General features: G+C 41.3%; 1 protein-coding gene across 9 annotated transcripts in view; it reads right to left on the reverse strand.

Annotated features, from left to right (window-relative positions):
• LOC137373856 (neuronal PAS domain-containing protein 3) overlaps nucleotides 1-27624 on the reverse strand; it is a 1451864-nt gene that overhangs the window by 174577 nt on the left and 1249663 nt on the right. For all 9 annotated transcript variants that reach the window (XM_068039328.1, XM_068039327.1, XM_068039336.1 and 6 more), the window contains one exon: nucleotides 8412-8586. In XM_068039328.1, the coding sequence (XP_067895429.1) occupies nucleotides 8412-8586 (175 nt within the window). The remainder of the gene's footprint in view (nucleotides 1-8411; nucleotides 8587-27624) is intronic.

Consider the following 27624-nt stretch of genomic DNA (forward strand, 5'->3'; position numbering starts at 1 on the left):
TGACATCTCACCTCTCTGGTGCTGTGGAAGGCAGATCTCTCCCTCAGGACAACCAGCAGCCTTAGTGATGGCTGCCGTGGAAGTCTACATGAGCCCCATACTTGATCTGACCCACTGCCGTTTTCAATCCCACTGGCTCTAAGTGGACAGGAAACCCATATCCATACCAATTAAGGGCTTACCCTTTGAAAACTGCTATCTGAATCAGTTTGTCACAGGAGGCTGGTTTCTGACCCAAAACCAGGCCTGGTTCCTGTATCCCACCTCCATAATGAAAATCCAGCCCATGTGGGTTTCCACTTCTGTGCCCATTAGCCTGTGATTTTCCGTCCATTAAAGTGAACGGGTGGAAAGATTATGTCAGGAATACCTTATATGCCAAATGGGAAATATTAATTTAATCAGTTGGAAACTTACATGAAACCTTTAATGGAAAAAAGCCCTGCAGTAACTTGAAAAAAAACTAGCAGCCAAGATGGCCACTGTCATTTACATCTGAAATACCAGGAGATTGAACTGGAGACAAAAAGTCAAACAAGAAGCCCAGCTGGAACAATGCTTTGGCTAACGGAGTAGATTAGCCAGATGATCCTTGTTAGCGAGCCATTCAAAGGCATCCTGAGGCACACAAGTGGAGACCTCCCTCTTGAGGATAAACTCTGGCAACCCCACCTAACAGGAGATTTAGGTTTTAGACTTTGGACCTCATTAAAAACAAAGAAGATTTATAGAGCCATGTGACTGCCTGTTCATCTCTGAAGAAAGTGGAAGTTTTGTGACACAGACAGCAGACTAGCAGTAACTGAGCGTGTGGCATCTAAGTAGGTGGCTGCTCCTGTCTCTCTCTCTCCCCCTCCCCCAAATAAAACATCAAGGGAAAAAAAACATCTGCGACTAGGAGACCCTCCAAGCCTACAGACCGCTACAGCCAGCAACCAGGGGAAGAGAATCAACTACCAATTCTGCCTTCAGGAGAACTCTGAGCAAAGCAAGCCAACCAAAGTGCACTTTGACCAGCGAGGACTTCAAGAATACAGCTTCAGTCGAGGTCTACTGGATTTATAGACCTTATTTAAGTTCTATTTGTTCTGGACTTTATCAAATCAACAAATCTGTTTCCCTCTGTAATGTATTTGTGTGTGTGTGATTCTCGTGTGAATGTGTGCGTGAATGTGTAACGTATTTTTAAATCGGGTTAGAGTGTTAAGTATAATAAACTTACCTCTTTCTTTTTTAAACTCAAGAAAACCTGTCCGATTGGTTCTCTTGCAATCACATTAAAGGAAAAAGGTAAAACACTCACTGAGGTGGTAAGCACAACCACTGTTTTAAAAAGGAATAAACCCTGTTGCGGTCAAATAGGAGGAAGGGCAAGAGGAGAGCCTGAGACCCCCTCCTCACCTGGCCGAAACAATTGGAAGGCGGGTCAGAAAGACCCTGGCCATATACTTTATACGTGTAATTTCTGGATGAAGATCTTTGCAAATTTTGTACAATACTGGAATTTTCAAAAATGCAGTCCATTGGTCTTGTCAATCTTTTAACAGTGCAGTGGTATATCATACAACACTGGGATTTTTATGAAAACAAATATTGCAGATGCAGTAAATCTGAAATAAAAACAAGAAATGCTTGAAATACTCAACAGGTCTGGCAGCATCTGTGGAGAGAAAAGCAGAGTTAACGTTTCAGGTCAGTGACCCTTCATCAGAACTGGCAGATATTAGAAATGTAAAAGATTTTAAGCAAGTAAAGCGGGGGGTGGGGCAAGAGACAACAAAAGAGATGCTGATAGGACAGAGGGTCACAGAGAATAACTGACCAGAAGGTCATGGAACAAAGGCAAATGGTATGTTAATGGTGTGCTGAAAGATAAAGTGTTAGAACAGAGAGGGTGTGAATAGACTGTAAAGCACAAAGCAGTCCAAGCACAAACATTAAAAAAACAGAAACAGTGGGTAGGCACAGTAGAAACAAACTAAAAAAAAACAAATTAAAAAAAAAAAATAAATAACTAAAGATAAAAAGGGGAGCCCGTCATGCTCTGAAATTATTGAACTCAATGTTCAGTCCGGCCGACTGTAGCGTGCCTAATCGGTAAATGAGATGCTGTTCCTCAAGCTTGCGTTGATGTTCGCTGGAACACTACAGCAATCCTGGGATTTTTATTCTCTATTTAAAACAATGGCTCCGATTTTGTGATTGTAATAATGCAAAAATGTCAGCTTTCACTGTCATTGCCCTGTGAAACTGACAACAACCTCTAGTATCCACACATGCACAACCAAACACAGAAATCCAGAAGTTGCAGTCTGTGATTCCACGCTCCAACACAGGATGCACCATTGAAGATGAAAATCTTATAAATCACTTGAACTGACCCGAACTTCCACTACCTCATTAGTCTCACCATATAAACCGTTGAAAAAGCTATGCCTTGTTGAATGAGGTGTAATTGGGTTTTTATTGGCGTACTAAGTCATAATTACTGATGAACACCTCTCTAGCCCTGAAAAAATAATTTAATATTTGTGGAATGTCAAATTTCTCCATTATGATAAAAAAAACCCATAGATTTTTTAAATAATAAAAACTATATTTTTTATATTTCAGCTTCCACCTTAATCCCTTGCATACGTCCCAATCTTTATTATGCTCTCAGTAAAATAATTACAAATTGAATGATAATCACCGCTTTTTACTTCCTGGTTTGCTGTCTATGAGAACTCTTCAATGCAATTGGCTGCTTATTCTGCTTGTTGACATCACTATTGCTTCATATGGAGATCACCGATAGAATCAGAATCATTTACAGCACAGAAGGAGGCCATTTGGCCCATCAAGTCGATGCCAGCTCTCCACAGAGCTATGGAGTCAGTCCCACTCCCCAGCTTGAGTCCTTCTACTTCTGTCGTTTCACTTCTAGAAATCCTCTTTTCTCTGCACACGAGGCACTGCGGACCCTGACTTTTAACCCTTTCTGACCATCAGGCTACCTTGTGTTTGGCCTGATGGTTGGCTCAGACCTTGTGATGTCTGCTGCTGGCCAATTTTAATTGGGACCTGAGGTGGTAGGATACTTGCCCGTGACTGTGAAAGGCTCTATTCATTCTAGTTATGCTGACACGTGCAATATGAAATTTGTGTTAGTGAGTTACAGAAACTGATTCTTTGAACATCTACACTATTAAAGCTACATTCAAGATACGTAATCAAGACGTACACAAGTTAATACTTATATAACTCATATAACTCAATCAAAGTTTTAGGATTAATGGTTAATACATTGGTATAAAATAAAATTGACTCCTTTAATTAATGTATTAGTATCAAATTAGAGAATACAGACTCGGTGGGCCGAAGGGCCTGTTTCAGTGGAGTATCTCGAAACTAAACTAAAACTAAAATAAAGTAAAGCTATTTCTAACCACCCAAAACCTAACTACAGATGTGAACTCACTGATGTCTCAGCAGGTGGGATGACCGAATGAATCTCACTCACACACACGGAGCAGGTCAACGGCTTCTCCCCAGTGTGAACTCACTAGTGTCTCATCAGATCATTTCTGCTTTTGAAGCTCTTCTCACAATCAGAACATTTAAATGGTCTCTTATTGGTGTGAACAAGCTTGTGTCCCCTGAACTGGGATGACCATATGAATCCCTTCCCACACATGGGGCAGGCGAAAGGCCTCTCCCCACTGTGACCCCACAGGTGCCTCAGATGGTGGGATGATTTAATAAATCCTTTCCTACATAAGGAACAGACGAACGGTCTCTCCCCAGTGTGAACACGTTTGTCATTAGTGAGGTGGGAAGAACAAGTGAATCTCTTTCCACACACAGAGCAGGTGAATAGTCTTTCCCCGGTGTGAACACGTAGATGTTTTGTGAGGTTGGATGACCGACCGAAACTCTTCTTGCTTTGAGAACAACTGAACGGCCTCTCTCCAGTGTGAACACGTAGGTGTTCAGTGAAGTTGGATGACTGCCTGAAACCCTTTGCACAGTGAGAGCAACTGAACGGCCTCTCTCCAGTGTGAACTCGCTGGCGTTGAATTAGGCCTTTGGAGCTCTTAAAGCTGTTCCCACAGTCAGAGCATTTAAAAGGTTTCTCATCAGTGTGAACTCACTTGTGTGACGCTAGATTGGATGGCTGAGTGAATCCCTTCCCACACACTGAGCAGGTGAAAGGCCTTTTCTATTGCTGGTGCCAGAACTAAATTAACATCGGGAAAGGTGACATCCACTCCACAGATGGTCAGATCTTTGTGGGCAGCTTTCTTTGAGGTCTGCATCGAGCGCTGTCACTTCGCAAAAACACAATCTAAGCTAAAAACTACTATTTTGAATATTCTTGCTTTTTATTTATTGCATTTCACCCAGATTAAGAAGTATGTTGGGTTGCTTAAAATTGTATGTCTCAGGTTCATCCTGGATCAATTTGCAAGAATTCCTGCTCTCAGCTGGGTCCCCTGGGAAAACTAGGCATTTATCCTGAATGTTTGGAAAATGTCTTACCTGTGCTCAATTCATAAGTGGGACTGACAAAGAAGAGGCCACGTGCTTAGTTTCTTGCTTGGCTAACTGTATGTGCTGAGGAGGGAACTGGGTAGGGGGAAGCAGGAGCACCGAAGCAGTGAAAAAGTGAAAAAGTAGAGCAAAAACTTAGAAAAATGAAATGCAGTAAATAAAAAGCAAGAATAATCAAAACAGAAGTCCTGTTTTAAATACAAAATAAAAACTTCTCATTTTAAAAACATATATATCCCATTTATATTATGGACTGCTTTGGAAGCATTGTTACGCAATAATGAAACAACATACCTCTCTGGAGCCCAAGGACCACTATCTCCTGAAGTGGTTTTGGTCCAGAGAAAAAATAGTCATTTTGTTATAGTTATCAATTTCTAATTCTTATCTGCAGTGTAGGTGAGGTTAATACAGCTTAATAGGTTCCAGATAAATATAAATGGGATATAATAAACTAGCATTGACTTCAAATACGCGGTCCTGGTGCAAAATCCTCAAATGCAGGAAAAATATATTGCTGAGAAACGAAAGACAACTTCACTGAAGAACAAGTGTGTAACATGGATAAAGTGAAACTCTTAATCAAACGAGGTAGAAGTGAAACTAATGAGGCTTGCATGCTTGCATTTTTGGTTGAATATGGCAAGTGAAATTAATGCACCAAATCAAAATGTAATAATTTTTAATTTCCCTTTTAGTTTGTTAGTTTACTTCCCTTCATCAGGTCTTTCTATCTATTCCCTATATCCTTGTAGAAGAGTGAGGAATGGGTCTACTCCCAAGGCTTCTGTCAGCACTGCTCTGAAAAAATGCCAAGCAGGATGTATATAAGGATGGCACACACTGACTGGCTCTCTCATCTTTACTCTTTTCTTTTGAGAGTAACTCATCTCAGTTTGGCACCGACCCTGTAACGGTCCAGAGAATTTTCAAGTGTAATGGACTGCAAAATAATTTCAGGTAAAAGCTATCATAAGTATGGAGGATGCAAATTTTTCATGTTAATTGAACACTGACCCAACCAGTAACTAGCAGCATAAAGAGCACAGAAATATGCAGATTCTGCAAACTAAAAAGCATTATACACAAAAGATAAAATTGATGCAAGTATTGTCAGCATTTATCTATGCTATTGTCACACATACACAGTATTATTCTAATCCCTATGTCCATTTCTTGAATTAAATATTATTTATGTTTCATTTATTTTAAGACACAACATTTAATACATCAAAGAACAATATCTTAAAATAATTATTCTGTATCAAGTAAATAAATATTTTAAGGTTACATACAAGGGTTTTTCCTGCATTTGGGAACACAAATTATATAAAAGGATTTTCTAAAGATTAGGTGAAAAGCTATATTAAAGTACATGTAAGCAATTGTTGGAGAAAGAAATGTCTGTTTGTTTTTCATATATTAAACAAGAATCATTTAGGTTATAATACAATTTTGTTGAAAAAAATTTGTTTAGTGCCTTCCATCCAGAGGCTGTAGGTCTTACAGTAATGATACAGGGCTATTGCTCATTCATGTCAAAAATAATTGTTTGCCTGCTGAAAGCATAACTCCCCCAAAATATGGCCTGCTGTACATTGATACTTTCATTTTTTCCCATTTTTGGTTACAAGAGGATTGTTTATTTTTTAAGAATGCTATTAGCTTAATAAATCGTGATAGGTTATGTCTTTTGCAATTACAAAGATACATTCTGGACACTTTGATATTTCAAAATTGCATTCAAAGACTTTAACAAATCGTTAATCTAAAAATGACCACAAATGTTGATTCTGGTAGGTGGTGTTCATTTGATGCATACAAAAACATTTAATTCAGTGCGATCACCCATGAACAAACACCAACATGATACTCTGGCTAGATTTTAGAATTCTTCCTCCACCTTCTGTCGATTATTGTACAATAAGAGGTATGGAAAATCTCACACCAAAACTTCATGTTATGCAATGAAATATTAATATGACTTGGCACAGAATTAAATAATGAAATAGTTCCTAGAAAATGTGCCCAATTCAGTTGTTAAATGCAATGTGCTTGTTAAAGTAATGGCTGTTCAAGCGACAGTCAATGCTTGTGTACTCTACCTTGGAATTGAAGATAGGCTGATAGATTGAATGCTGATGTGGATATGTTTGCAATCCTTTAATACATCAGCCTATCTTCAATTCCACAGTACTGTACACATGAAGGTTTACTGTTACTGTTTGATCACTTTATGAATATTGAAGAAACACACAATATCAAGATGAAAAAATTATATTACAACTAAATAGTTTCTTATTCCTGAACCACAGCAATCTGAGTAACAGGCAAGCTTTAAAATTGGACAGTTTTGGCATTTGCTATGTTTAACATATTGGCCACAGTCAATTTATTGCTTTGTTAAAATAATGCCAATATTATTATTTATTATTTTTATTTAAAATATTTTATTTTTTTCATGGAAACAATTACTGCAGTTGAGTCTGAGCAGTTGGGGAGCAAACTTATATTGTTCTGTTAGCTGTTCTAACAGCATTATTTTCAAGGACAGACTTGTTCAGATGTATCCAAAAAGGAAGATTTTAATGAATATTTTTTGGTCAATCAGAAAGGTGCCTTAACAAAGCAATCATTGAACTTGCACAATTTGTTGGAGAGAAATGCAGCCTCTATATCAACACACACACACATGTATCCTTGACAACATATAGGTGAAAAATACCTAATAATTCTGTCTAATGTACAGTACACTTTAAGTTGGAAATAGACATCCCTGAGTGGATTTGTGTTAGCAGTGCAGTACAAGAATATGAATGCCGTATTAAATTTTCCATGCCTTCTTTAGTATAATAATGATTTCCCAAGTAAGCAAACAGATCTTAGACTCTTAATCAGACCTTCATTAAATTCTCCACCACCTCCTCCTCCTGAGAAAATTCACATTTTAAACTGCTTCTGCTTTTGCTCATCCACCCCGGCCCATAAGAATATGAAATATCTACTTTAAAAAAGTACAAAAAGGACAAAACCACAAATCTGGAACTTCAATTAATTTAAAGCCCCAATCAGTAAAGAATAAATCCTTAGCAGATCTAATTACCAGAGCTCTCAGAAGACCTAGGCAGACCAGCCAATCTTCCTGCTGTTTGAACAGCTTGATGAACTAAGGGACTGATGGATATCAAATCATTTTGTTTAATTTATAAATGGATTTTCCCTTAATACTTAAATTATCATCAGTACAACACCATCAAAATGGGAACATCCTGAATGCAAAGTCTGCAAGCAGTCTGGAAAGAATCCCAATGAGCAATGTTGCTTCGCTTCATTCCCCCATGATTCAACTAATTAAACAGTGAGGAGCGGCGGGAGGGGCGGGAGAGCGGGGAGGTGTGGTATGGGGGTGGCAAGCCTGTATAAAATTATTGCACACAATGCTTTTGCTAAATCAAAGTTGTATCCCTACTGTATCCCTAGCTGGTGCACCACAAGTACTTTAAAGATCGTACTTCAAAACAAAAAACAAAAATGACAGCTACCAACAATTCAAAAAAGACTATTCTAAAAGATACAGTGCTAAACCTGAGTGTAACAAATTGCAAACAATATTTCATTACAAAAAATAGGATGCACTGCAAATAATACCTGAATTTCCTGAATTGTTACAATTACAATTTTTATATATTATTTGTAGGCCAATTTATTTCTGACATTTTCTCTAAAATTAAGGCATTCTTGCTCAATCAACTGTAATATTATATGGAATCTATCACTAGATCTATGTTTCCCTCTGGTCTTCACATCAGTAAATAGAGCTCAATCATTTCATAAAGGTCTTGCCCTCAGCCCTGCCCTTTTCTGCTTGAAATTCCCACCTGGCTCAGGGGTCTCAGACTGTGAGGACGAAGATGCTGAGCTGGCTCCATCCTCTGCGGTACCCTGTGAGAGAATGCCTCGCCCTGGGGGAAGTTTCATGCCCAGCTGCTCTGCCATCTCCACATGGTCTCCAGGGTGGACATAATCAAACACACTGCTGCCTGTCAGTTCCACCTGAGGGGGCAGAAGTTAAAGTCTAACATCAGCATTCACTTTTCAATCAAATCCACAATACTTAGAAAATAATGACTATTAGTTGCTACCTTAAAGTTGCTGATACTGGAATAGAATATGCTTTGCTTACTGCATATTAAGCCAGAACTTCTATAATCATATTCAGACTCTTTTTAAAAAATACATTTTTATTCATTTTATTAAACTAATAATATCCCAGAAACAAAGTTCAAAAGTATGGATTAATTAATGCGTTCTGCTTAGTTATCATAACTCCATGTGAATAATCCTTACAATTTATTCTCCATTCTTAAAATGATATGAACACAAACCTTATTAGTGCCTTTTATAGAGAGTAATTTAGAAGATTTAAATTAGTTTATTAAGAAGCACCATTCATCAGTGAAAATTAGTATTGAGATTTCTCATTTAAGAGCACTACATTCATTAGTTAACCAGATAAGTTATTCTCAAGTTCTAGTTGAAAAGTTTATCTTGAGTAACAACTTGTGAATTGTAACAATCAGACAATTTTCAGACCATATGTAAATATATTAATTTGGTCCTTAACTTCATTTCTAAAACAAGCATATTGCTACTTTTCAATTGGTTACTGTAACATAGTTTTTGTGTTATAAACTTCCAATTTGAGGCAAACATCAATTTGACAACATCTTTGGATACATGTTTCTTAATATGAAAATCATTTTAGTAAACGATTATATTATTTCTACAGTAAATATCCCATGAGACCAATGCCTGATAGTATTTTCATTAATCTGTTTTTCTACATCATAATGGCAGACATATTCTAAAGATGTTGTCAGTCACAAAACATTTTTACAGAAACCATAAAATTAGAGTAGGTAAAACATTCATGTCATACAATGTGACATATTTGTTATCAAGACTGAGGGATTGCACATTGACTAGCCTTAAATTAACAATTGCCTATCTGAATAAACATGAACTGAGGTTAGCACAATATATTTGTCCCTTAGAAGTTAGAAATGCTATCAATTAGTGCCAATGAAGTGACAATTTAAGTTACTGAAAATAGTGATTTAATTACATTTTTTTTAAAGCTTTGTTTAATAACCTGTCCACTCGCTCCTAAAAATGCCTACGGCCGACACAGACACAATGGGCCAAATGGCCTCTTTCTGTGCCTTAAACTTACTATGATTCTATGATTGTATGATTGTGTACTGGGTTATGGTACTATGGGTATTGGCATCCCTCTGATACTTCCCAATGTGACCATTTTGCACAGGTAAATTTGGATAGTGAGTATTAGTTGGGGCAATTTGCAGATGGCATTCTAAACATTGGAAAAAAAATTTCCTTTGTTACAACTAAACACATGGGCTGAGTTTACCAGTCCTCTGGAGACAGGTTGAAAGATAGGAGGCATCAGAAAATGGTGGTGGAAAGTGTCGGCAGGGGAGCCTGACATCACAGGATATTACCAGCGGCAGGAAACTTAGTGGCCCAGTTGCCCGCCGACCAGAGGCGGGCGGCCAATTAAATCAATTAATTGCCCAAATAAGGGCCATTTCCCCCGCCCCCGCCGGCATTTTACTGGCATTGGGACAGGCCTCTGCCATGCAGGGAGACAGTCAAATAAATCCTGGCGGCCTCCTGGCAGTTTCCTGGGGGTGGGGGGAATATCCTTTATGGCCGCTCCATGGCCCACAGAGGGGCCTCCCAGCAGCAATGACTATGATGCCGCTGCAGGAGGGTGCACCCCCCCCAATCGCTGGGTTCTGCCTGCCTGGCCCCAGCTTTATAAAAAACCTACCTTGCCTTTGAGGCACCTCTACATGGAGGCGCCCACTTCTTTTTCTTGCAGCCTTAGCCCTCTGATTGGGCCCACAGCTCTGGGAGGTGGGCTGCCACCCTCATTTTCCTCTTAATTGGCTGCCACTGGTATAGTGCCACCCAGGGTCCCGTGACCCACCCGCATGGTGTCAGTCCCGCTTTCGGTAGTGCAGCAGGACCACTTACTTTATCGGAACATTGAGTCCCCAATTCTGGGGGAATATCCACAAACTTTATGGATAAAATCCATATTTCTGTTTGTTAGCCAAAATGATCACCTCTAAGAAAACGAGTGTATGGTCTAATTTCAATGCTTAATTTTGTTCTTCAATATTTTTGAAGTACAAAGGTTCAAGACTCTGTATTTTTTAGCTGCTGTGAGGTGTTTACTTATTGCCATGTGTATCCAGCAAAAAATTGCATTGACTGTTCTCCCCTAGACTTGTACATTTTGTTACAAAACTGAAACATTGAGTATTCAAATTCCCAGTTTCAGTAACCTTTTCTATTTGTTGCATACTCATTGATGCTTTACTTTTCACTGTGCATCATTTTCTAACTGAGATTATGTAGCCTGGTCCCAGGCTTTGCCAATACCACTTAGTAACTTTATTAGATAACCACCAGTAGAACCATCCTTAGTAATCCCTTCTTCTCTCTTGCCACCTTTCCATGTTTAAGCATCTTGCCTTTCAACTGTATCTCCCTCACTTGTATTGACTGAGGCTGGAAACTTGTCATTTGGGAATCAAAGGTTTAGACCTACATCTAGCCACTGTGTGGAACTGGTATTTCTGCATCATATGCATGTTTTGGTTTGTTCATTTCTGGAGTCCTGTGAACCCCAGGAAAACGTCACACATAAATATATTTAAAAATTGTGAATTCCAGAAATGTGCAAGGGTGTGGAAAATCGTGCCTATTACTGGATTTTGAAGTAGAATCCAAGTTCTCTGATGGTTTAATTTTGTATTTGCAGCAATAGTTCACAACACAGATTCCATGAAGCTGAATTCTCATCTTCACCACCTGGGTAGTAATCTGCCAGAACATATTGCCCACCTGATTTTCATTCCATTAAAATTAGCGAAAATAAGGTGTATTCTACGATGGGCGGGCAAGCTGTTCTGCCAGATCACCCACAGAAATTAGATGATTTATAGTTGCTTAATTATATTAGTATATGCTACTAACTAACCCATTTGTGGTGATTATAGTTGTTGGGACCATGGCACAATAGTATGTTGAATTCACAGTAAATAGGCAGTGGCTGCCAGGTAACTGGAAGAGTTCTTAGCTTGGACGACAGTGAGACAGAGTTTGGTAAATGCCTGTTGCAGGTAGATAGTGGATGCCTATATCTGACAGAATTCTTTGCCAACTACAGTAACCATCAGAATTTCAAAACCATCTTAGCAAGTTTTCAATGCTAACCATTTACTGTAGCATGACTAGTTCAATGAAAAAAACCCAACAAATCTGTTGGGAGTTTTATTGATCTGCTGAGGCCAAATTAAAATCCAAATTTCCATTATATACCCATGTTTGTGTGTCTGTTATACAAGGGGTATTTGAGAAGTTATTTACAATCTTCTATTTGGTATTTGTGAAACTACAGGGTGCATTCATGCAGGTCCATACATTATAAATAATCATTGTTGCTGGTTTTAAAACTGCCATATTATCTCAGCCACAAAAATCTAACATGTATGCACATGGCAACTGCAGCATCAACAAGACATCTTTCAGCTTGATCCTTTATGGATTAGCCAATTCTTTTTCACATCTCCCCAGCTTTGCAAATTGCATTTTGCCCCAGAGACTGCAATCTGCCCGAGTTTAATAGTTTAATAGCAGAAGCAAAACTGCCATCAGTTAGCTAAAAGCACAGAAAACTGTCACTTCCACAAAACTAAGATAAGGTTTGGATTTCAGCATTGTCTAGAAAAATGCTACATTGAATGATCACAAAATTGTTTGTCTTTGACTCTTTCACTTAACAATAACACAAACAAGATAGAATAGTCTAAGAACAAAGACAAATATATTTGTGATTGTTTCTAAAGAAAACATTTACTTCCTTGCAGTTATTTGATGTCTATTTACTTTAACATAACAATAGTTTAAAAAATTGAAAACTCAGCTCCTTCAAGAAACTAGGGAAACAAACATTTGTTTAATCTTGTATTAAAATTATACATTTTTTTTCTTTTAAACTGCTTCTAATTTAATGTTAGTCAAGTGAACTTGTAGTAAATAATATGGTTTCCTTTGTCATTTAAAATCATTTTATTTTAACTGATTTATGCATATAAAAGCAAGGAGAAAGGTGAGAAATTGCTGCTTCAAGGTAACGCCCCATGCTGCTGTCTGCTCCCAGGAAATCGGCGCAAGCAGTGCTATGTGAACAAATTTCTCCTCCAAGAACTTTAAGAAACATGTTAAGAGTTTAGTTAGAGGCAGAAAAAAGAATTTGGAGATCAGATTAACTGTAGATACTTAGCAGTACTAGGAAATTCTTACAATACTAAGATATTAAGAACTCTGTTACAAAAGAACCCTAAATCAAACATGGATGAAATAACTTCTGTGAGTACAAATTGGAGAGTGTTATGCTAAAACTGTGCATTTGGTCAGTGCCCAGTTTGGTCATAAAGTACTGCATTTAGTTTCAATCAGAGAATTTTAAGGGAACAATGTGGACGGGAATGGAGGCATGGAAGGATATAAAATTGGAATGGGACACATTGGACAGGAAGTCAAACGCTGTGATGTCCCATCCCGATTTTGTCCATGGCGGCAAACATGGAGGGCGGAGATCTGACAGCGACGCAGTGGGTGGGTAATTAAACTAGGTAAATGGCCAATTGAAAACGATTTTATGTGTCAGATGCAATTTTACAAACGGTGCACGGCTTTCACAGGACTTCAGAGTCTCGCTTCCTTCAAGGAGGCAACATCGAGGTGGCAGATTATGCCTGCCTGGAACCGAAGGCTATTGAAAGGCAAACGTCGAGAGCCTGGAAGGGCCATGAATGACGAATGGAGGGCTGAGCTTAATGTGTCAGAAGTGAGGGGATGGTTGGCTGCAGGGGGTCCAATTCAAGAGGGCAACAGGCAAGCAACACCTGTGCAAGGGTCACAAGCATGGGCATCAAGAGGGAGACACTGGTAAGGGAAGACAGCCTTTAAGGAAGAGGCCATTTATCATGGGCCTCATTCACCCAAGCTTCGTGGATCTCATTGGAGATGAAGTGCACCTGAACGGGAGGGAGGGCCGGGCACCTTCAGCAGCACCGCAACGGACTATGAGCCCACAGGAGGAACCTCAGTGGCCTCTGGATGTGGCAGAAGAGTGAAGAGAAGAGAGCGAGGGAGGTGGCTGGCAGAGAATGAAGTATCCTCCAGTAAGCGGCACAGTGGGGCGGCACAGTGGCGCAGTGGTTAGCACCGCAGCTTCACAGCTCCAGGGACCCGGGTTTAATTCTGGGTATTGCCTATGTGGAGTTTGCAAGTTCTCCCTGTGACCGCGTGGGTTTTCGCCGGGTGCTCCGGTTTCCTCCCACAGCCAAAGACTTGCAGGTGATAGGTAAATTGGCCATTGTAAATTGCCCCTAGTGTAGGTAGGTGGCAGTAAATATGGGATTACTGTAGGGTTAGTAGAAATGGGTGGTTGTTGGTCGGCACAGACTCGGTGGGCCGAAGGGCCAGTTTCAGTGCTGTATCTATAAATAAAATAAATAAGAGTTTATAGGTCGAGGCTCAACTATCTGCAGATGTTCGAAAGGCAGTGCCAATGAAGACTACAGCCGTCCGGGGTGGTCGTCATTGACCTGTGTGTAATGATACATAATGAGCTGTGCCCAAGGGGACTGGGCGGCAATCCAATGCCAGTGGCCCTGAAGGTCACTGTGGAACTGAACTTCTATGCCATCGGATCATTCCAAGGATCCACAGGGGACATTTATGAAATCCCGCAGCCTGTAGCACAGCGGTGCATCAAGGAGGTCACCAATGCCCTATTTAGGAGGGCTGGAGATTATATGTGCTTCCACATGGATCCCAACTCACAAGCAGAGAGGGCTATTGGTTTCGGGACCAGGTGCAGGGGATCATTGACTGCACGCATGTGGCCATCAAGGCTCTGAAACACCAGCCAGGGGACTTCATCAACAGGAAGGGCTTCCACTCCCTCAATGTACAACTGATGTGCAACCACCATAAACAGATCCTGCAGGTCTGCGCACACCTTCCAGTAAGTTGCCATGATGTCTACATTTTGAGGCAGTCCCAGTTTCCTGAGCTTTTCCACCCTACCTCCTGCCTTCAGGGATGGAACGTTGCAGAGAAGGGCTACCCATTGAGGACACGGCCGCTAACGCCTGCGAGGAACCCACGCATGATTGCAGAAGAGAGGTACAACGCCTGTCACAGGACAATGCAAGCTACCATTGAGCAGGCCATTGGTCTGCTGAAGATGAGATTCAGAGACCTTCAGTATGCCCCAGTAATGGTGTCCTGTAGTGTCGTGGTTTGCTGTGCACTGCACAACCTTGCCCTGTAGAGGGAGGAACCAATGAGCAACGAGGAAATGAGGAGTGGACTCCCTCCTTAGACAATGAGGATGTGGAGCAGGAAGATAGGCAAGCTTGGCAAAATGAAGAATGCCAGGAGCAACATGACATTGGACATGAGAGGCATGCAAGGGAGGCTCACAATGCCCTTATACATTAGTGGTTCATTTGGTCCTTTATGACCCTTGTACCTTATCTAATAAAGACCTTCCTTTATGCAGCCATCTTTCACCATTCCTTCCTTAATGATTAGAGATACAGCACTGAAACAGGCCCTTCGGCCCACCGAGTCTGTGCCGAACATCAACCACCCATTTATACTAATCCTACACCAATCCCACACTCCTACCAAACATCCCCACCTGTCCCTACATTTCCCTACCACCTACCTATACTAGTGACAATTTATAATGGCCAATTTACCTATCAACCTGCAAGTCTTTTGGCTTGTGGGAGGAAACCGGAGCACCCGGAGAAAACCCACGCAGACACAGGGAGAACTTGCAAACTCCACACAGGCAGTACCCGGAATCGAACCCGGGTCCCTGGAGCTGTGAGGCTGCGGTGCTAACCACTGCGCCACTGTGCCGCCCACTGTATTGTCTTATTGAATATTTGTGCAGTGCTGATCTGGGGAGGCTCTAGAGTGGAGCCCTCACAGTAAAGGCCTGCTACCCGACCCGAAACCGACAGGACCCGACGACATGTGTCGTGCTTGGGTTGGGTCGGGTCGGACACACACAGTAAGTAATAAAAATAAAAAACTTACCTGAGCCGGGAGTCCAGGACAAAACAGAGTCTGCACAGTGAGCGAGTGACATCACTATGACATCATCACGCATGCACTGCAGCTTTGTGGAGCTTCCCAGTCGGAAGGTAAGTAAAGGGATGGTCGGGTCAGGCTCGGGTCGGGTCGAGTGGGGTCGGGCTCGGGTCGGGGTTGGATTTGGGGTGAAATTGAAGGGACTCGGGCCAGGTCAGGCTCGGGTCCGCTGCAGATCGGTCGGGTTCAGGTCGGGTTCTTTTTCCCAACCTGAGCAGGCCTTTGCCTCACAGCATCAGCAATCACCTCCAGCTTCTTACTAGAGGTTGGGATGCAGCAAAGGGTCAAACCATTGCTGGAGGAAAAAGAGAGGGAGTCCATGCCTAGTAGTAAAGATTGATTTATGTACAGTCAAAATGGAGGCAGACAGTATAATGAAAAACGCTCACCCGCGATAACCCAATGATTCTAAATGCACTTCTTAATTCATTTACATGAACTCTACGTGATGCTGCTCTTGCACTGTCAGCTGAGGTGGAGGGTGCTTGCTGACCTTGGTGCCCTATGGCTATGGATGACCTTGACGGCCATCCTTGGGATGCCTTGAACCTGGAGAGCTCTGGCATGCTCCCCTCCAAGTTTCCCTCCAAGCCACACACCATCCCGACTTGGAACTATATCGCCTTCACTGTTGCTGGGTCAAAATCCTGGAACTCCTTTCCTAACAGCACTACCCCATATGCACTGGAGTGGTTCATGAAGGCAGCTCAGCGCCACCTTCTCAAGGGCAATTAGGGATCGGCAATAAATGCTGTCTGGCCAACAACACCCACATCCCATGAAACAATAAAAAAGTGCTGTGGGCCTCCTGCAAAGAAGCTGTACCACCCTCTTTTGGCAGGGTTGTTGGTGGAACTGACTATACTGGCAGAGGGCCAGAGGAGCTGCTGCCCACACGGATCACCCTGAGAGGAGCCTCCAGCTACAGGAGGCTTACACTCCTCCCTACCAAGGCAGACTGCTACCTCCCTGCTGACCTGAGAGGGCAGAATCTGGTGGTGACTCGAGGTACCCTTCCCCCTCTCGTCTTGCCACAGGTGCCTTGCAGCCATGGTCAGGACAAGGGTATCGAGGTCTGCATGAATATTCCACAAACACTGAAGGTTCTGCTGTATTTGGCTCTCCATCAGATCTGCCAATCTCTCAACGGAGGATGCCACTCGAGCACCAGTCAGAGACAATGTTGAGCTCAAGGCCTGGATGGGCTCCTCCATCGACCATGTTTGGGCACACACAGCCTCTGGTATCTCTGTCAGATGTTGTTGCACCTCTTGATGCAGCTGCAGCATTTCACTTGCTACTGTCGACACTAGAGTCAGGGCTTGGGCCTGGGGCTCAGCTTGGGCCTGGCCTCCCGCAGTCCTCCTATTGTCAGAGGCCTGGGCTGTCACCACCTCCATCAGCTACCTGGGTGCATCTGTGCTGCGCTCACCAGATTCTGTGCCCAGATCTAAACTTGCAGACAAACCCACCCAGGTGCATGTATCTGCACTGGTAGAGAGTGAAGGAGTATGAAGTGCCAATGGACCCTCTGAGGCTCCTTCCTCCCGCTCAGAGGTGGCAGGATCCGTAGCATTTTCCACTGGTGTCTGATTTGGCAAAGCTTGACCTGTGTGACAGAACGACGACATGTAAGGGTCAAGGGCCTGCCATCCCTCCATTGCAGACACCCCTACAATGCAGACCCCTGTGTGGCAGCATGGCTCCATCATTGCAGATACAGCACTGAGTCCCATGTCGACCATACTTACTATCTTGGGAAGGTGCCGCTGTCTCTCCATCCGCATGATGCTTCCATCCTGCGGTCTGGTAAGCTCCATAGTGTCCCCCTCCAACAGCATAAGGACATGCAGCAATGGCAGCCCACCTCTGGTCTTCGCCACTTCGCCATGTGCAAGGCAATGTAGGGGATTTTAATCTTCATACAGACTGGGACAATGAAATTGGCAGGAGTGTCTAGAAGAATGGTTCGTAGAATGTTTTCAGGACAGTTTCTTGGAGCAATACGTTGTGGAGCCAACTAGGGATAAAGCTATTTTAGATCTAGTATTGTGTAATGAAGCAGGGTTACTTAGCATTGTCATAGTAAAAGATCCACTGGGAAACAGTAATCATAATACCATTGAATTCCATGTTAAGCTTGAAAATGACATGCTCCAATCACAAACAAGAATCGTAAACCTAAACAAAGCCAATTATGTAGGCATGAGGGGAGAACTGGCTAAGGTAAATTGGGTAAATAGACTAAAAGGTATGGCGGTAAATGAACAGTGGGAAATCTTTAAAGAAACAATAAAAATGTTCAACAAAAATATATTCCTTTGAAAAACAAAAACTCAGCCAGAAAGACCCACCCGTGGCTCACTCAGGAAGTTAAGGATAGTATTAAAATAAAAGAAAAGGCTTACAATGTTGCAAAAAAGAGTAGCAAGTCTGAGGATTGGGAGTGTTTCAGAAACCAGTAAAGGGCCATCAAAAAGTTGATAAAAAAGGAAAAAATAGAATGAGAGTAAACTAGCCAGTAATATAAAAACAGATTGTAAGAGCTTTTATAGATACATCAAAAGGAACAGAGTAGCTAAACTATGGTCACTTAGAAGCAGAGACAGCAGAAATTACCATGGGGAATGAGGAAATGGCAGAAGCATTGAACAAATATTTTCTGTCTTTCTTCACAGTAGAAGACACAAGTTCCATACCAGAAATAGACAATAACCTAAGGGCTAAAAAGAGTGAGGAAATTACGGAAATTCATATCAGCAGAGAAAAAGTATTGGGAAAACTTAAGGGATTAAAATCTGACAAATCTCCAGGACCTGATGGCCTACACCCTAGGGTTCTAAAAGAGATAGCTGCAGAGATAGTGGATGCGCTAGCTAGGATTTTACAAAATATCTTAGATGCGGGAACAGTCCCATCAGATTGGAACTTGGCAAATGTTACGCTGCTTTTCAAGAAAGGAGAGATAAAACAGGGAACTACAGATTGGTTTGCACATCAGTCATTGGAAAAATGCTGGAATCTATTATTTAGGAAGTCTTAACAATGCACTTATAAAAGCACAGTATGATTAGAACAATTTAACGTGGTTTTACTCAAGGGAAATCCTGTTTGACAAATTTATTAAAATTGTTTGAGTATGTAACTAGCAGGGTAGATAAAGGGGAACCAGTAGATTTAGTATACCTGGATTTCCAAAAAGCATTCGATAAGGTGCCACACAAAAGGTTAATTTGCAAGAAAAGGGCTCATGGAGTTGAAGGTAATATATTAGCATGGATAGATTATTGGTTAACAGACAGGAAGCAATAAGTGGGCATAAATAGGCGTTTTCAAGTTGGCAGGCAGTAAATAGTGGAGTGCCACAAGGATCAGTCCTGGGGCCTGAGTTATTTACAAACTATATTAATGTCTTAGATGAAGAGACAGAGTAATATATTTGCGTTTGTTGATGATACAAAGGTAGGTGGAAAGATAAGCTGCAGGGAGGACATGGAGAGGCTGCAAAGTGATATAGACAGGTTAAGTGAGTGGGCAACAAGATGGCAGATGGAGTATAATGTAGGGAAGTGTGAAATTATGCACTTTGGTCGTCAGAACAGAAAAGCAGAATACTTTTTAAAAGGTGTGAAACTTATAAGTGTCGATGTTCAAAGACGCTTGAGTGTGCTTGTACAAGGAACACAGAAAGTTAACATGCAGGTACAGCAAGCAATTAGGAAGGCAAATGGCATGTTAACCTTTATTGCAAGAGGATTGGAGTACAAGAATAAGGAAGTATTGCTACAAGCGTACAGGGTTTTGGTGAAACCACATCTGGAATACTGGGCTGAATTTTATGAGCCCTCCGACGTCGGGTGTCGTGGTAGGGGTGTCCGGAAAATTCTTCTGAGAGAGGTCCGCCACAACCTCCAATGCTGAGAAGGCCCTGCCATATTTTACTGGCGGCGGTGAGGCCTTGGTGCAGCGCCCCACCCCTCCACCCGCCGCCTTCATTTTAATATGCAAATGAGATTAAAATGAAAGAATAATTACCTAAGTGGTAGTGATGACCATCTCATCATGACATTCTGGCCATTGGCCGGAACTCCCATGCCTTCGGAACTCCGTTTGGAGTTCCGAGGTGTGACACTGATGAGGAGGGAGGAGGAGTGAAAATTTCAGGGTGGTGGGGGTGGGGAGAACAATTGTAATTGGCTGTGGGGGTGATGGGAAGGAGTTGAAGGGCAAAGGTAACGAGGTTCGGGGGGGAAAGTTTGGGTTGAGAATGAACTTTATTTTGGATGGGATAGGCCCAAAAACATTGGTGGGGAGTGGGAGAGGGGATTCCAGCTTTTATTTTGTTTTTCACCCAAATTTCCAATTAATGTCCCTTTAAAATTTCAATTGTTACTGCAGGGCTTGAAGCCCTTTAAAAATGGCGCCAGCACCTACGTGGTAGCGCCGGACGCCAATGCCGGGGATGGAGCAGCCGCCCCCTCTACGTTATCAGGGGCAGCTGTTCCGCCCCCTCCATTTAAATGAGCCCCCGCGCAAAATATCGCGGGGGCCTAGCGATGGTGCATCCGCGCCTGAAGACCGCTGACAGCTGAGCACACTTTTGTGATTTGCAGCGGGCTCATGAATTTCAGCCCACTGTGTGCAGTTTTGATCTCCACATTTTAAGAAGGAATATACTTACATTGGAAGTCGTGCAGCAAAGTTTCATTCAATTGATCCCTGGGATGAGGGGGCTGTCCTATGATGACAGGCTAAGTAAATTGGGCCTGTATTCTCTGGAGTTTAGAAAAATAAGAAGTGATCTCATTGAAACATGCAAGATTCTGAAGGGGATGTATAGAGTAGACACTGAGAGATTATTTCCGCTGGTCGGGAAATCTAAAACAGGGAGGCAGAGTCACAGGATAAGGGGCCGATCGTTTAGGACTGAAATAAGGAGAAATTATTTCACTCAAAGGGTTGTGAGTCTTTGGAATTCTCTACCCCAGAGGGTTGTGGATGCTCCACAATACATTTAAGGCTGGGATAGATAGATTTTTGGTCTCTCAGAGAATCAAGGGATATGGCGAGTGTGCAAGAAAGTGGAGTTGAATCCTAAGATCAGTCATGATTGTTTTGAGTGGAGGAGTAGGCTCTATGGACCATATGGTCTAGTCCTCCTATTTCTTGTTTTATTGTGTTGTGCCCGCTCCCTATTATGTGCTATCTTCTCCTGCAGATAGAGGGAAGAGAAATGTTGAACCCCTAGCAACATCAAGCCCAATACATAGGCTGCTGGCAGTGGACTTTCCACTGATGGAGGCACACAGATGCCTCCAGCATGTGTCCCCTTCCCAGGGATCTTGTGAGATTCAAAAATGACAGCAGGCCTGCTTTCATGGCCACTGTAACAGGCCGTTGACAGACATGTTATATCCCCTGTCCCTTTGCCCATATCTGGGGGGGTATATTGCTCTTGTCCCAACGTACCATCCTACTTCAACAGATGCAAGGCTCAAGAGGATGAAGGGATTAAATGATACTTATTTTTGCAGCCCGGATGAGGTCATTGAGCCGCTTGTGGCACTGTATCCAATTCCGCGGGGTTACACCATGGTTGCTGATCTCCTCAGCAATCTGGAGCCAGGCCTGCTGGGTTTGGCGTGGCAGTCTCCTCCTCCCATCCCTTTGGAACAAGATGTTGCTCTTCTCCCTGACAGCCTGTTGAAGCACCTGGAGGGAGGCATCAGGAAAGCATACGGCCACATGGGGTCTCCTGTCAACCATCTCTAATCTTCCGATGTCACCTCTTCTTCTTCCAGACCTTCCCAATGCAGACTTCAATGCAGGACTGGCAGCCCTTTAAAAATGACGTCACTCCCTGCCGAGGCATCACCTGATGCCATGCTCCCCGTCTCCGGGCCTGACTCCAACCACGCATTTGGTTGGAGTTCACGGCTCATTCGTCTTAATTGGCCGGCCGCCAGTAAATCGCATGCGTCAAGCCGCTCCATCTCCTGATGTGCCTTGCGCCCGACTCTGCACCTAGCAGTGGGACTGGTGTTCAAAACATAAAATTCAGCCCAAGGCAACAGCTAAGGGTTGAGTTACGAAAAGCATCTGGAAAAGATGGGCTGTTCAGACTTGAGAAGGGGAATAAGTTGGCAAATAGTATAAAAAAAGCTATATGTGGAATACTATTTCAGGTTAAACCATGACAGTGGGACAAGGGGACACAGTTTTAAACTACTGAAAGCCAAATTTTGGGCTGATGTCAATAAATTCTTATTTAAATGGAAGTCAACATATGGAATGTACTTCTAGGTAAAGTAGCGAAGGCAGAAACCTTGGAATCATTTAAGTTGGATACAAGAATTGGGGAAGTGATAGGTTTTACTGAATAGGAGAGATAGGATGGGTTAAATGAGCATTCTCATTTGTATTTATTTGTGACCTTAACAGATTGAGATAGTGAAATCCTGACTGTTTTTTTAAATGCGAAAATAGCTTGAGTAATGTTGTTTAAAAAAGGTGGGCAAAAAAGCCCAGATTCGCCATTAACCAGGTATACACTTATACACTTATCAGCCCATATGAGCTATTATCTTTTACATTTTATGGCGCAACTGATGGAAATAGACAACAGCACTTAACTTGGTATATAAATCACATTTGTCGGTAAGTTGTGAAGATTTCATTTCATAAATTTGATTTACTTACTGAAAAGGTAGACTCTTAAAAATATGTAAAAACCTCAGAATAACTTTAAAAATGTAAAACATATCTGTGTATTGTCATTTCTATGAATATAAAATCTAAATGTATTGTGAAATTCTAAAGATAATGCTGAAAATATCTGGTACTATCTTTGAATCAAAGTGCTTGTAAATTTAGTGGGAATGCATAAACAGCACAGATGAATATCAGAACAGAATAAAGATAACTGACAAGCACCTTGTACTGCTGAGCATTCTTTCAAACATATAATCCCATGCATTTCAAAATTCAGCTCTGTAGCACACATATGTGGCTGCCTGCACTTTCCATTGTTCAATCAATTTGAACCATGTAGTGATTTTCTATGTACCGCAAAAGACAGAACACTGCAATATTCATTGCAAGAGGTTTACACAATTTTAATTCTGGACATTAAAAAAGAGGCAGGGATTATTCTCTGCCATTGCACAAAAGCACTCAGCTTCTGCTTAGAACTTTGCATTGGAAATGAGTTTCATCAATCTGACTAGGGCAGGGTTAAAGCCCTTAGCAACATGCTTATTTTGTAGAAGGTCACTCAATAATAACTTCCTTTGCCCTCCAAGCTTATTAAGACTGACTGGCATATATTAATAAGAACACCTGATTTTCAGACCATAAAAGTCAGGCACAGACTTATTTTAATTCTAATATTAAGAAAGGAACCCTTAATTAACAGGGTTTCAAAATGTCAGCTTCTTCTATTAGCTGTTCTGGTCCATCAAAGCCATAATCCGGACTGTCAAATTTCATCACATGATAGACAGTTTTCTGGCTATCTTTTTTTTAATGCATCATGCTGACTGAAGTCATGTGATTTTGTAATCACATGCCTGAATATGTCCACACCAACAATGTCTCTTTTAACCAGCCAAATGCTGAAATTTGTATTGTTATTTTGAGAGAGCATGCCGTGGATGTTTATACTATAGATTGGTATTTAAAACACCAATTAATCAGGTGGATTTGTATGGAGATAAATTCAGCTCTGTAACTCCTGGCCAAATTTGATACAATTGTTACTGAAGATCATTATTTAAACCCAACAACATGTCTAATGATACTATTTCCTTCACCTTTAGTTTTCAACTTGAATTATAACAGTGCAAGTTTGATGAGCACACTTTGGCATCAGACTTTTCTTACTCATTTATAGCCAATACATTCTCCTGCTCCTTTGCTTTAAAGATTCCAAGCTGCTGGCTCATTTATAACAGCAGCTACGTAATAAAATGGACTGTTGATGCATTTGACTTCAGCTTCCAGATGCACTTAGTTGATGCTACACAACATGATATATCTGATTAACGGGACATATGGATCATATAATATGTAATATGTTATTTGAGCATATGCTGAATTAAAGATAATGGCAACTTCCATTAAGCATTCAATTTAAATGCATTTTTAAACATTTAAAGGTGTTTTAAGTTCAGTTACTTGAATAGTTTTTTTTAGATGTGTGAAGAAAACCTAATGGCTTGGACTCAGAAAATGGGCCATAGAGGAAGACACTCTTCCATGTGTTGCATTCAAGTCAGGTTTAATCTTGATTGCATAGAACAGAAAATGGAAAATAAAATCAGAAATCAGGTACTACAACATAATCAATTATACTTCCTTAACACTGCAGAAAGATTCAAAATATTTAAACCTCGAGCTTGAGCCAGTCTAGGCCACAAAAAGAGATTACTTTTGGACATATTTTACTTCTAAATTGCTAATTTTTCCATAATGCACTATGCTATTCTCACACTAAATTCTGTATAAGCATAAATAGATAATTTACTGGCGCATTACTCTGTTTACATTATTAATAAGTTATGAGGTCTTTCACGCAATAGAAATAAACCAAGTCAATAAAAGTATGATACATATTTTCTTGCGATTTATGTAAAACATGTTTGAAATTGTTTTTTCAACTTTTCTGAGGTGGCATATTACTTGTGTTTGTAGTTACCTTGGTGGTGAAAATGCATTATTGTTGTTATTTGGTGGTAGTGCTGTAATTGGGCACAGGGTTGCTCCACTTTGTTAAAATAATCAAGGGATCAATGTTTATTGTAGAGCAGCATACAGCAGGAACTATAAGCATCACCTTCGCACCTGTGGCTTATCAGTTTTTCTTTGGAGTTAAAGAGTGTGATTTTGAAATTACACCAACAAACTTGTATTGACTAAGTGTAGCAAGACAGGCTCAGAAATACACATTTGGCACATAGTTTTGAAATACTTTGGGGAAAAGGGCAAGTGTTTTGGTAGGGGATGGGATAAGAACACTATTACAGTCTGCAGGCCATTCACTTAAAACATTGAAAAGGAAGTGTTCAGCCAACAATATTCTCCTTTATGCAATTACATGTGAAGAATAAATTACTATTTAATTTGGTACATTTTCCTCACAATTGACTCCTTTAGAGACAAAGCACTCAAGAATATAAAGCACAAAAATGCCTAATCCTGTGTGCTCATAAATAGTGCTAATAATTTTTTGTAGTGCATTTCTAGTAAAGTTATTTTGACATTTGACTGACAAAATTTTGCATTTATTTTTCAGTTCTCCCCAAATACAGTCTCCTTGGTTCATTTTCTAGATGCAATAAAAGCAGACCGAGTTTATATGAAGCGATCAAGAATGTTTCACTTAAGGAAAGGGACACATAAAAGTCAGTGTATGCAGCAAATTATGTACACCCTGAGTATAAATAGCAACCAATTTCAAGTATAAGTAGTGATCCGATTATACCACAATTTTATTTCGAAAATGATACTCAAGGTTGCATGAGTTTAAGATAATAGTTTGCATTTAGATTGCAGGTATACTCAGGTCAACTTAATTTTGAAGCAGCATCTAAGAATATAAGCCTTATGAATGGCAAGTGATGTTGGAATCATTTTAAACTACTAATAAAAATGCTGTTGTTAAAGGAAGGAGTAATGCTACATTGCTCCATACCGCATAAAAACAAAACTGCTGCTTCACAGCTGAACTAGCAGAGAGTACAATTGCAATTTTATCAGTCACATTAAAACCAGGACATGGGACCACTGATTTTTATGGAACATTGCGGACTAAAATAACAATGATTAATTTAATTAAATACAATGTTTAAAAAAAATTGTCCATGCCTACCTGAACACATAATAGTTAGTACATTGCTGAAAGGTGGGCAGCAATTGATGCTCTAAACAAAAACTCTCAAATAAAGCCTTTATATATTTATTGCCTTTTAAGCATCTAGGGTGTCATTTCCTGATTTGTAACTTGTTTTTGTTGCTGTGGTAAAGGTTTGTGTGTTTATATATATAATATATCTCCAAGAAGGATTAGGTTGTCATATTGAGAACTCACACTACAGTTACTGAAATCCTACAAGACTGTAAGTCCTTGTCAGTGTCATCGACCCTTTAAACTGAATTCAAACCTAATCGCTAACAAAAAAGAAACAGAAATCATGCAAATCATATTAATTTCAGCATATCCCCTGTGTGCTGGCTATAAACTACTGCCTAATTAAATATTTTTTAACGATGTGAGTAATTTTTGCCAAGGGGCGGATTCAGGGGAAAATTTAATATGAGATCACAAAAGCTGTTCCCAGCGTTGATTCTGTAAATTAATGAATATCTGCCTTATGATAAAAGCTTGCTGCCAAGAATGAAAATGAAGTCCGTAAGGCTTAGTCTATTTGCCTAATAACCAAGTGTATACAGAACAAAAGGCTATGAGAGTTTGGAAATTTTCCATTATATTGTACCCTGCTCTGTTGCCTGAATAATATAACATATAACAGGTGGCACTAAATTAGAAATTATATATGATTTTGTAGATTTATAATTACTAAATGCACATTTAAGTACCTAACTCCTGGTATATTCCCTACCCTGCCAACACCAACAATTTTCTCCTCATTCCCTGAAGCCAGTGACACTTAGGGCAGAATTTCAATTTCGGAGCTGGGACCCTGACATCGTATTCATTTCCGGGTCCCGACCCTGCACCACGTCCGCAACGCACAAACATTGCTATTTGTGGGATGTGGGAAGGAGGCGGGACAAAGGAAACAGTGGGCCTGATTTAAAGGGTGAGCGGCAGCCATTACTGTGGTTGCCATTCACCTCAATATTGGAAGGGGCGATGAACAGAATGCAGTGGGTAGGGAGGGCTCTGTGCCAGGACAGCCCCTTGTTTTTCTGATGCCTCATTTGAGGTGCTGCTGGAGGGGGTGACAGCACGGACAAATATCCTCTTCCCTGCCAGCGGAAAATGAAAGCCTGCAAGGCAGACCAAGGGCATGACTGGAGGTGGCTCATGAGGTCAGCAGCAGAGCAGTGGTGAGGAGGAACTGGGTCCAGTGCAGGAAACATTTCAATGACTTGCTTGGGTGTGGACAGGCGAATCTAAAGATAGACCCAGTTGCCAAGCCTCCTAGTCAACAGTCACCAGAGTGCAAAAGAGAAGGGAATCCTGAGGGCGCATAAAGTTCTCCTGACCAGAGGAGAGATGTGTGCACAGCAGCATTTATGACCCATAAGCATAGCTCATAACTCAAGAGCCATTAGGCAGTACGCTACGGTGAAGACTGCAACATCTTATGTGAATGAAAAGCTGCAAGTTGGGAAGGGGAGAGGCATTGTCCTAATGGCATCTTTCTTTAAACCGCAGGCCTAATGGGAAAACTATGCCAGGGAGAGCGAGGGGGTACGTTTGGAAAGTGGGGCTCCCCAGCTCGTGTCACAACGCATTTTGAGGAGTTGGTCCTTGATCTGGCCAGAGTGGCAAGCCACCGGGACATTGGAGATGGAGAAATGGGAGTCCAACATGGACAGGGTAAAAACATCTCAACATCTCTAGGTTCAGGGGATGCATGGTGATTGTCCTCGTGCAATAAGCTGTCAATGCATAAACTGTCATCTCATTATTTTAAGCAGCTGAAGCATCTGTTGATTGTGCCGATTTCTCATGACCACCTTCTCTTTTGTCTCCCACAGGACCAGTTGCAGAGGAGGAGGGGTTAACACACTGCCAACATGTTCTCGAGAAGTTAGAGGAGGAAGACACTTTGGAGCCTGCACCATCACAGC

This window comes from Heterodontus francisci, chromosome 9, assembly GCF_036365525.1.
Source record: "Heterodontus francisci isolate sHetFra1 chromosome 9, sHetFra1.hap1, whole genome shotgun sequence".
NCBI lineage: Eukaryota > Metazoa > Chordata > Chondrichthyes > Heterodontiformes > Heterodontidae > Heterodontus > Heterodontus francisci.